Source organism: Rhodamnia argentea, chromosome 2, assembly GCF_020921035.1.
Source record: "Rhodamnia argentea isolate NSW1041297 chromosome 2, ASM2092103v1, whole genome shotgun sequence".
Taxonomy (NCBI): Eukaryota; Viridiplantae; Streptophyta; class Magnoliopsida; order Myrtales; family Myrtaceae; genus Rhodamnia; species Rhodamnia argentea.
The window spans coordinates 10,241,405-10,252,542 of record NC_063151.1 but is presented as its reverse complement, the minus strand read 5'-3'; the positions used below and the strand labels follow the sequence as shown (position 1 = coordinate 10,252,542).

The 11,138-nt window shown below is 41.0% G+C and overlaps 1 protein-coding gene across 1 annotated transcript; it reads left to right on the top strand.

The window, feature by feature from the left end:
* The first annotated feature begins 9,187 nt into the window (after positions 1–9,187).
* On the top strand, positions 9,188–11,017 carry LOC115727356. Its single transcript, XM_030657570.2, has 2 exons — positions 9,188–9,696; positions 10,285–11,017. Exons 1-2 carry the CDS (start codon positions 9,321–9,323, stop codon positions 10,782–10,784), a joined length of 876 nt encoding a protein of 291 aa, XP_030513430.2. The 5' UTR covers positions 9,188–9,320; the 3' UTR covers positions 10,785–11,017.
* The last annotated feature ends 121 nt before the right edge of the window (positions 11,018–11,138 follow it).

Sequence of the window (11,138 nt, the reverse complement as noted above, 5' to 3'; positions counted from 1 at the left end):
GACTAACAACTTATTAGTTAGAAAACCACTCTTAAGATTTACATACATCTTATTAATCAAAGCTAACACCTCCCTTAAATGCATCAAATGCTCCTCCTCGTCTACTATAAATCAGATATCATCAAAATAAATTACGACAAATTTCCAATAAAAGATTTAACCGATTCATAAGCCTCATGAAAGTGCTTGGGAATTAGAAAGGCCGAACGGCATCACCAACCACTCAACAACCCCTCTTTGCTGAAAGCGTCTTCACTCATCGCCGGCCGAATACGAATCTAAATCTAGCTTCGAAAACCACTTAGCGCCATGCAACCTATCCATGTCATCCAATCTTGGAATAGGAAACTTAGCCCACAGTTATCTTGTTAATGGCCGCTATCTACACACATCCTCTAACTCCCATCTTCTTAGAGTTAACAAAGCGAGGAGCATCAAAATCTAAATAGCCCTTTCGCAGAACTCCTCCACCTTCTCCTTTAGAATCCGCTATCCTTTGACTCATCAGTGCGGTAGGTTAGGCGATAGCACTAGGAATTAAGTCATATGGTTAATACGCGCATAGAGGCAACCGGATCTCCGGGCATCAACTCGCCAATTCTTTCAATAAAGGTCTAACTAACTCAAGTTGCTCCCACTTGTTGTTCGGCCTTTGCCTCAATTGCCGCTTTACTATCAAAACAGAATTTCCTGGTCTCCTTAATTTGAGTCAAATTTCCTTGTAAGGGTAAGGAAATTACTTGACAACCTATTTGCTTTTGTTTTGGGGGCAAGGTATACTCACACCATCCTTCACGAGATTATACCGATTGCTCCTCCCCGAATGCCGAGTATCTACATCAAATTGCCACGGCCTCCCAAATAACACGTGACATACATCCATGTCTACCACATCACAATACAATTCATCATGATATTTACCAATAGAGAATGGAATTTTACATCGCCGCACCCGAATCCCTGCTGATTTAATTCATCCTAACGTGTATGGGTTATGATGCTTCTCCACGGGTATGCCTAGCTTCTTCACCCCCTTTCTCGATAATGTTCTCCATGCTCCCACCGTCAATGACCACAGAAATTTTTCCCCGAATAGTACATCGGTTGAATAACGATGTCGCCAACATCCTCCCTGTTTTGGGGCTAACATCATCCCGCGCACAACACAATTCACCTCCTCCTCTTCATCTTCTTCAAAATAATCCTCGTTGCCATCCGGTTCACAACAATATTCATCTTCCTCCTCTTCCCTCGCGGCCACATTTACTTTTTTTTACTGAGGGCATTCATTAGATTTATGCCCAAGTTGATTACACTTGTAGCACTTTATCCCCGCCGGTTTAGCGTAAGGATTTGGGTTTGTAGATTTCTGCGTTTGCGTTCCCTTATCCCTCGCCTCGTTCATAGAGCGCTTCTCCACCACCTTATCATCCCGACTCCGCCCTGTGTTATAACGATTGTTGAAGCCGCTCTTCTCTAAGGAACCTTTCGAACTCTACCTCTATAGTTCTCGTAGCCCCTCGTACCCCGTTCTTGCTGCATCATCTCTGCTTTCATCGCCATGTTCTTCGCCTCAGACATATTCCACAAAACCTGTACTCTAATCTTATCTCGGATGAAGGGCTTCAATCCATCGAGATATCCGGCCACCTGTTGCCCCTCCGTCTCCGACATATTATTCCGCTCCGTCAACCTCATAAATTCCGCCGTGTACTTATGTACAGACCGATTACCTTGCTGGCAACGTTGATATTGCTGGAACATGATCTGTTCATAATCGGGAGGAAGGAACTCCTACTTCACCAACCTTCTCATCCCCTGCCAAGTTCGAATTCGTTCTTTTCCTTCTCTCTCTCTCTCTCCTATTCTGCAATCTCTCCCACCATGCATACGCACCCCCTTTCAATCTACAGGCTACTAATCGCACCTTTTTCTCACTAGAGGTTTCCATATAATCCAATAATTTATCTATATCAAAACCCAATCCAGAAATTTCTCTATTCCCGACCTCCATTAAAAAAGGGATATCGACTTTTAGTTTAAAGTCGTTACACGATCGTCATAGCGACGCCGCCTCTTCTTTCACGATCGTTGTAACGTCCCCTTCGAATTCCTCTATAATTGTTCCGTTTGCATAATCGCACGTTCTTCATCCGAAACTTCGGTCTCCTCTTCTTCCGAACTCTCTGAATAAAGAGGATTATCCCGCCCGCGAACAGGAACATACCTATCAACAGGGTCACCGCGAACAAAATCTGCACCTGGCCTTCTGCCATGTCGCTGATTCCGATTCACATCAACGCCGAGACCCTCGAATCGATTTGCTATCTCGTCAAATCGCTCTTCAAAACGATGAAGGCCTTGATCAAATCGTTGATCTATGCGTTCCATTAAACGCTGCTCCAAACATTGCAGCGCGTCGTCCCCAAGGATTGGGGCTCCAGTCTCCTGAGCATCGTCATGAAGACCACCACCAGCCGCCATAGGCTCTTATACCACCTGACGTAGCTTTCAGCGAATAACGCAAGAAAACCCTTGCTAAAGGAGAGAAATCTCGAAAATTATGTGAATATTATTGATCATGATTAAAAAAAAAAAAACGTGATAAACACATTTTATAGGGTGTTATCCTAACCCTAGTCAAATTAGGAATCAAAATATAAAAAAACGGAAAATTACAAAAGTGCCACTGAAATAAAATTAAGCCCAAAAAATATGAAAAAAAAATAAATAGAAAAACCCATCTAAACATTCTCGAACCGCCAAAATTCATCGTTAGTCACGGCCAAATGCCGTGAATATTGATCAGGACGCTGTTTCGCTTCAACCCGCCGAATTTGAGCTCAATCCGACGTCGTCAACCCGATCCGCCGGTTCTAGCTGCAACACCGTTGCGCCTTCCGATTAGATTTATATTGATCCAATCGATCCAGGAACGCACCACTAATGACATCCGCATCACTTAGCCTATGAGGGATTAGTTGTTGTTTTCAGTTGTTGTTCCTTTCCTAAGTGCGAGTTCTTACGGGTTACTCACTTGTCTGCCGCTACAAGCACCACTTCCCGTCCGACTTGCATGTGTTAAGCATGCCGCCAGCGTTCATCTTGAGCCAGGATCGGACACTCCATGAGATTCATAATTGCATTACTTATAGCTTCCTTGTTTATGAACAAAGCTGATACGAAGAGCTTCATCTTAGTCATGGACAAATCACTCGGGTTTCGGTCCATAAGTAATAATGATTGCCCTTTGAAGACTCGTTTTCACTATGGCTGCTTGGGTTTCCTTAACCAAGCCATTGTCTAAGAGTCACTAGCTCATTCGTCAATAGGCACGTGGTCGAAGTCCTAATAATTGACTCCCACTGCTAGGGAGTTTATAGTTTCATGTTCTATTTTATTCCTCAATGTGAGTTCACTCTTGCCTCATGTTACTACTTTGCTATTGGTCTTCTGGGTATACTTAGCATTGGAAAGCTGCTCCTTGCTGTTTTGCGTGGGATTCCATGATGCTAATCGGTTCATGCCATAAACTAGTGATGCTTTTGGCTACTAAACTCTCACCATCTAGCGTGCATCATTCCACCGCTTCGTCTAGGAGCACAACACTCGTATTTCTCTTCCACAACCGTGTTTGCACAGTTTAGCCTTTCGCTTACCACTACTATGCAAATCTCTTTTGCTTTCTTTTCTTTGGCTACTAAGATGTTTTTAGTTCGCTAGATTGTCTCTTGCCTACCTTTGGATTCTATGGCAATTCAAAAGGTTGACCTATTCGATCTATACTTATATCTATTCCCTGAAGCATTTTGTCACTTACTACAATCTCTTGGTGCCTAGGTATCCGTAGTAAGCCTTTCTTTGTTTCAACCTTGCTCTTCACTTTAAGGCTTTCCATCATAAGGTGTTGCTAAATGAAAGGAACTTATCGATGTTCATAAATGAGAAATCATAGTTTGCATTGCCGGATTGGAAAAATTGGACATTATCATGGAGTTTTGTATCGGTCAAGTTCACAAGGTGGAAATAAGCGGACTTGAATTGCCGACGTCGGCCACAAGGTAAATCACCGCCTTCTATAATAGATACCAATGATAGAAATAACTCCCTTCCCTGAAACATAGTTTATAGCTTTCATCGCACCTTCATCTCCAAAGTGCAACTCTTCTCATAATATCAAAGGATGCTGAGGTGGATTCCATTATAACTAAGGATTTTTCTGGTTCCAGAGGATCTAGCTACAACAGAATCAGGAACAAAGAGCTTTCCCTCTCTTTTCGCCCGACTCCGTAATTTTAGGAATGTTGATTTTAAGAATAAGTGATAACCAGTTTTCGACCCTTATTGCTCGACCTAAGAATAGACAGTTAAGGTATTTCACTTATTAGACATGATTCTATGGTCTGTCTGCAGCCATTGAATGTCGAATGGGCCTTTAGGGTGATCTTATAGTTCCTATGGGGTGGAGACGATAGGGTTGGTCCATGGATTTTCTTTCCGTTTATCACATTTCGCTCAAAGGTGGAAGTGATTTAAATATGATTAGCAAGCACATTGAAACCTAAATTGCAATAGACTATAAGTATGCTTGTTTAAGTAATTATCTTGAAAAATTATCCAATTAGTTCTAAACTTATTGTTTGGATCTCAATTTAGTCCTAAACTTTTCGATTTTGCAAATGTAGTCTTAAATCTTTGTATGAAATATCACTATAGTCCCGGCCGATTGCTGCCAAAAATAACTAATGTAGTGTCCAATCATCACTTGTTGTCCTATGTGGTACTACGGTGGTTTGATGTGCAAAACTCTTGATGAAAAATGTTGTCTTGCCATTTTTTTTTTCTGGTTTCTATTCTTTCTTTCTTTTGGTTTTTTTTTTTTTCTTTTTCGGCGCTATCGCTCATTTTCTTCCTTAGAGATTTCCTATTCATGTCCATGGCATCTCCAAATATGGAAGGCTCGGCCCATGGCCATTGAGTTCATTGAGATTTCGACGGCTACTAGCTCGACGGTGATCGAGTTCTCATATCCATATAAGTGGGTGGTTTGACACTCAATGACCAACTCTGGTATGAAGCGAGTCGGAGTTTTGTTCAGTATCGATAGCGTTCAAGAGAGGGTTGGCTAATCCCAATCTCCCACCCTGCTCCCTAAATTGGTGGCCTCAGACAATAAGTTGGGCCAGACCTCATGATGTAGTCGAGCACGGATGCTACCTTTTGATGGGAATTAGGATAGAAGTGGTGAAAATCAGGGGAAAAAAAAAGTAGAGAATTAAAGCTTGGGGGAGAAAGGACACAATCCCCATATTCAAATGTTCTTTTCTTAGTCTGCACACTAAGAGAAGGTAAATCACTTGGAACAGGATTTGACAGCCAATGAAAAAGGAGGAGGAGGAAGAAGAAGGAGGGTCGCCATCAAATCTCTATGAAACACAGAACTCGAATATAAATGGTCGAAAGACATGACCAAGCCGTAGAAGGTATCGCAAGATAGCCCGAGGCGGAGGGAAAAAACACAAAGTCTTGTGAAGGGACATGACCTATCAATTCACCAAAAGGCACAATTAATAGTAAGTGACTCGGTAACAATAATAACGATAATTAATATATAGATAAACGAATCATGAATTTACTATTATGCTCACAAAATTTTCCAACAATCCCGCTCTATGTTATTAAGTACAATAATACTCTGAAAACGAAATTAAAGATAAAATTGAGCAATAGTTCTTAGAAAGGATTGAAATTATCAAATAAGAGAAAAAGAACGCACTTGGCTATATGTAGAGTGAATTGCATAAGTTGGATTGTCCTTGAACCTTATGCTTGAACAAATCAAAGTGACAAAGAGGACAAAACCTTGATCTTATAACACTAAACACCATTCCCAGTGAACAGACTTCGTGCACATATCCTTGTTTGGGAAGCGCTTCGGAGTCTTACCGGGGCCAATTAACTCGGCAGGGGAATCCCATCAAGAGCCTTCGCTTTGCGCATGCGCTAAGGGTTCGTTAAGAACAGTTTACTCCAACCTTAATCTTGCTGTGAACAAGTCAGTGGGTTAGCCAAGATGAAATCTTCTTCTTTGAAACAAGATCACAAGCACCGGAGATGTAGCCTCAATGTCAACTTTCCTCTATATCTCAAACTGGTTAAATTTCTCTTTTTGAACTCTAATTACTTGACTAATAAGTTATGGAGTTGCCCACAAACAGAAGAGCTTTATTCAATCGATGATGGCTCTTCAAGGATACACGCCTCTTGACCAGTTTTATGTTTTGGAGAGAGCATTCTTCATTGGTTGCTGATATTCTTTTATTACCTTTTAGTCTTTTCTCATTTTATCTATCGACTTTGCCGCCTAAGCAATTAAGAGGAGCATCTTGTTTCCATTGCGTACGTCGGATGATGCATTTATTTGGAGAAAGTATTTCCCTATTTCATTTACTCTTTTTTTTTTTCATAAAAAAATTGTCTGCACTTCTATTCATAGTCCTACGCAAACCAATGACCATACTAACAAAGAAATAGCATCTAGCCAATGACGTATATACAGATTCATACAATGTATGTTCTTCTCAACTTTCTTTTGTGGGGGCTTTGAGTGTTTAACTCATGTGAAGCAATTGATGTCATGACACGATTTAGAGATTAGTTGTTCAATTAACATGTGGTAATGGGGGAATCTCACCCTCTTTCTCGGAAATGAGGTTTGTGTCGTGTCTTTTGTTCTGTGGTCAAGAAAGAAGGAGAAGTACTGCCACAAGGAATCACTTGGGAGACACAAACTAATAATTTGTTGGCATAAAGTCCACAGATTCCCCACAACCCACCAGAGAAAATAGAGACTAAGAAATGAATATGAGACTTTTAGCTGCACATCCCTTTTTGCCCTTTTTCTTGAATGATTGAAAAGATCAATTTTGATAATGGAGAACATATTATTTTTTAAAAAATTTTAGATCAATTTTCAAGAGTTGGCACTTTCACGGGGAAAAATAGGGCATATCTTGAACAGTTATTGGGAGATATACAAGTATTATTGGGGAGGCGCCAGGTGAAGAAACCCCCTTAAGAAAAGCAATAAAGATGGAAGAGAGAGAGTTGACTTTTGGCGCAATTGGGTATCAGATGTCTAATTTACAAATCTTTTACGTGTACCTAAGTCTTACAACATCGTTCACTAAGAATAGACAGTACTCTTGGGGGCCCTATTTCCGGAGAAAGCTTATATTCTCTTGTTTGCTTCCGGACATAACAAATGTATAAGTCCGCTGATAACCACGACATCTCAAGCCAACTACTTCCAGCAACCCAGCCGGCTCGGCCACGTTATATTTTTCCATATCGCTTGTTTAAGGGATCTATATGCTTTGAGCATGTAGTGTCTTTCACCTCTATAATCTTTTGAATTGGACTTTTTAATATAGTATCTATTGAGATGCAAGTGCAATTGTCTTAGAAAAATTAAATATAAAAAAAATTATGGGAGTGTGGATCTTAGTTGGTCATATCTCATTAGCTCAAACTTGTGAGTGAATGTTAGTCTAACTGGATCTGTTTATGGAGACGGACTTGGACTTCTCCTTAGCGAGAGTATCTTCTTGAGTGGGTTTCCGCTATGTCGTCCGCTACGTCGACCCAACAAATGATAACAAAACCAATGGTTCATTGATTATCCCCTAATTTGTTCCAATGGTTGTTAAATATCTAAAGGAAGAAATATCTTGACAAACACGATTATGATGATAATGTGGTTGCAATCTTCACATGCAACAAAGTAGATATTTAAGTTGAGACATCTTGATGCGGAGGGATACCTGAATTAAGGATGTGAATTGTGTTAGAAAAGTACCGCATTAGAGAATTGGTATGATGCAAAGCAATTAATAATCCTAATTGGCTTAAGCTTTTGAGTAGATCCAACTAGATATATTTGTGGGCACTAGCTTGGACTTCCTTTTGGTAATCTCTTTGCATGAAGGTATCCAATTTCTGTTACAAGTCCCAACAAAATTATAGTTAGGTTCTATCCCTGCTTATTTTAACCTTGTTCATCAAATTGTCGGTTTCGTTTTTAATTTGGCTTGGAAGTGAGAGGGGATGCCAAAGTATTGTACATTGTTTGTCTACTAGTTTATGTTACTTCGTGCACTAGAAATCTTAAAACTTATCATGAAAGTGCGATTGAGTCCTAAAATTTTCAAAAAAGTGCAACAAAGTTCTAAACTTGTCGAATTAGTGCAATCAAGCCTTCCATTAACACTGTCAATTTATCTAATGAAGAATGCTGGTGTGACATTTTTAATTTAATTTTTTTACCTACGTGGTATTTTTTATTATTATTTTATCTTCCATATCTTAAAATTAAAAAACTAAACAAAGGATAAAAAAATGTCACATAGGAGAGAGAAATTTTAATTTAAAAATGTCACGTCAACTTATTCTATTAAACAAATTGACAGTGTTAACGAATGGACTTCATTGCATCAATATAACATGTTCCAGGATTTGATTATACTTTTTAAAAATTTTAGGATTCAAATGCACTTTTGTGACAAGTTTTCTAGTGAACTTATCCCAATTTATAAGCTTATGAGTGTATATGTTATCACGTTATGACCGGGGCTTTTGGTAATTGCCATCACCACCACATTTAGTCTGTTCCATTTAGTAGTAGCCTTTTAGCTTGATATCTTAACGCGTACTTCAACTCAAAATTCTTCTACATTCGTTGTTCCCTCAATGATTAGTTCCCAATTTTCACTTTGATATTTGTATGGAACAAAACAAAATCCCTCTTCTCGTGATGCACGAAACATTGTAACTCTGAATGAAATTGACATAACAACTTAATCATCCAAAACTCGTGCGCTTCCCTATCTACACCTTACAAATAAGGAACTTAATTAGGTAAAGCTGGAAACAACAAATTAGTACATTGAAAATGTATCTGGGCACATACACAACATATAATCCATACGATGTTTGTGTGATTCTAAACAAAGACGTTGTCCGCAAGAATTTGACAAGTAGCATCAATCAACCCATCTTCTCCCTTCTTCTCAAAAAGCAAAAAGGGGCTAATGGGGCACTAACACAAGCAATGAAGCAATAGAGAAATTTCCGAGCAGCCAGCATACTTTCACTTTCTCCAAATTTTCTCCATGCAAACAGTAGATACCACCTTTTCTTTCCAGCATAAATTGTTCTCCACCCCGTCACCGCTCCACACCAATTCTTCCATCCTAAAGAGAGGACCCAATCTGAGTGCATACCCACATCAAGAAAACTCCCCAAAAAAGAAAAAGAAAAAAATGATGAGAGACAATAACCCCGCGCCTATCAGAAAATCTCCAACCCTAAAGTCCCAAAACTCCATGCAGCTAACACTATCACTCCCTCCTTGTCCAACAGCAACAAAGCCCCCCCCTGTGATCGAATTCCCTACCTCTCCCGAGAGGATAGTGGGAGAGGAGATGCTCCATTTCAGCCACCCCCAGCACCCTCTGTCCCACATCAACCGCCCCCACCTCTTCACTTGCTCCGGTTGCCAGGAATTCGGAGCGGCCAAGCGGTACGCGTGCCGGTTCTGCAACTATCAGCTCCACGAGTTCTGCGCCTTGGCCCCTCAGGCGCTCAAGAGCCATCCACTGCACCACCAACACCAGCTCGTGTTTTACGCTAAACCAGGTACGAGATATTCATCAAAGTGAGCGAATTGTTTCTGCGTCTGCCTCCTCTCTTGAATGAAGAAATTCCTCGCCTTCTTGAATGGTAAACTGTGTGTTTCACCAGCTCTTCTCGTGGGCGAAATATGTTGTATGATACATCGAAACAATCTCATGTCAACATATTGTATGATACATACTAGAAGAACAAAGAGACGTGACTGAAACTAGGAACCTATTTGACACCTTTCCATGTCCCCGACTGCCAATATTTGGAAAGAATCTAAGGTTCACTATTTGCTGGTCGCTCTTATTTGTGAAATGATCTTATCTAGTACCTTTTTTTTTGGGTCGAATTATCTATTACCTTTTCACGCGCGCTCTTCATGTGGAGAAAGAATTCAAGGTACATCATTATCGCCCCACTCAGCCTTGTCCGACAGAGAATTGTTTGCTTTTTCGTTTTTCCTAGTTGGAACTTTGTAGTAACAAGTCCGAAATCAAAAGTCATAACCCACGAGTAAAGCGAGGTGAAATTGCATCGCGAATTCATTAGTCCTCGTTGTACTACTAGTAACTTCTTGATTGTTGCTGTATTATCACCACCTAGTGAAATCCGGAAAAGCGAAGTCGAAGTGCGACGCCTGTGGGAAATCCGTCAAGGGCTTTTTGTTCCGGTGCAACGCGTGTGACTTCCAGATCCACCCTTGCTGTGCCATGTTGCCCCTCGAAATTGTCTTCGCGCCACACCCACATACCCTCAAGCTCCTGATGGCATCGGCGGGCGGCGGCGGCGACACTGGCTTCCAATGTGGCGAGTGCAAGAGGAGGCGGTCGGGGAGGATATACCGCTGCGCGGTCTGTGACTACCATCTCCACGCGATCTGCGCCAAGATCATATTCAATGGCCTCCATGACAGCGGCATCAAGGACCCGGGCAAGCCAGGCAACGTGCTCGAGGCAGCGGCCCGGCTCGCCGTGCAGGTGGTGACCGGGTTCTTCGGGGGCTTGATCGAAGGGATTGGAGAGGGCGTCGGGCAAGATATAGTTCAGAACGTCATAGCGGGGACCGGGAATGCTTTCGTTAGCAGAGGAATCGCTGGGAAATGAAGCAAAGCTAGGGTTGCAACATGATAGCATGAACTCTATTATTTATTATTTGGATCATGGTGTTTGTTAATGTAAAATAGGGTTATGCATTTGGAATTTCCTAAGGGCAGAGGTACAGCATGTCGTGAAGTGATTGAATTGCCAAAACTCAGCCAGTGAAGAACAAATGCTATTATTGCATAGTGTGTGGTATATGTTTGAAGCGCATAAATAACACGTGTCCATTTTCTGAATAGGTGTGCTTATTATTGTTATTATTACTATTATTCTGATTACTATCATTATCATATGACGTCTGGAGTATTTGATGGTTAGGGTTTAGATGCGGGACAAGCCACGACAGGTCCCCTAGGA

Coding starts and splice junctions, on each gene's coding strand:
- LOC115727356 (XM_030657570.2), top strand. CDS start 9,321: ATGATGAGAGACAATAACCCCGCGCCTATCAGAAAATCTCCAACCCTA. Junction 9,697..10,284: donor CGTGTTTTACGCTAAACCAG/GTACGAGATATT, acceptor ATCACCACCTAG/TGAAATCCGGAAAAGCGAAG.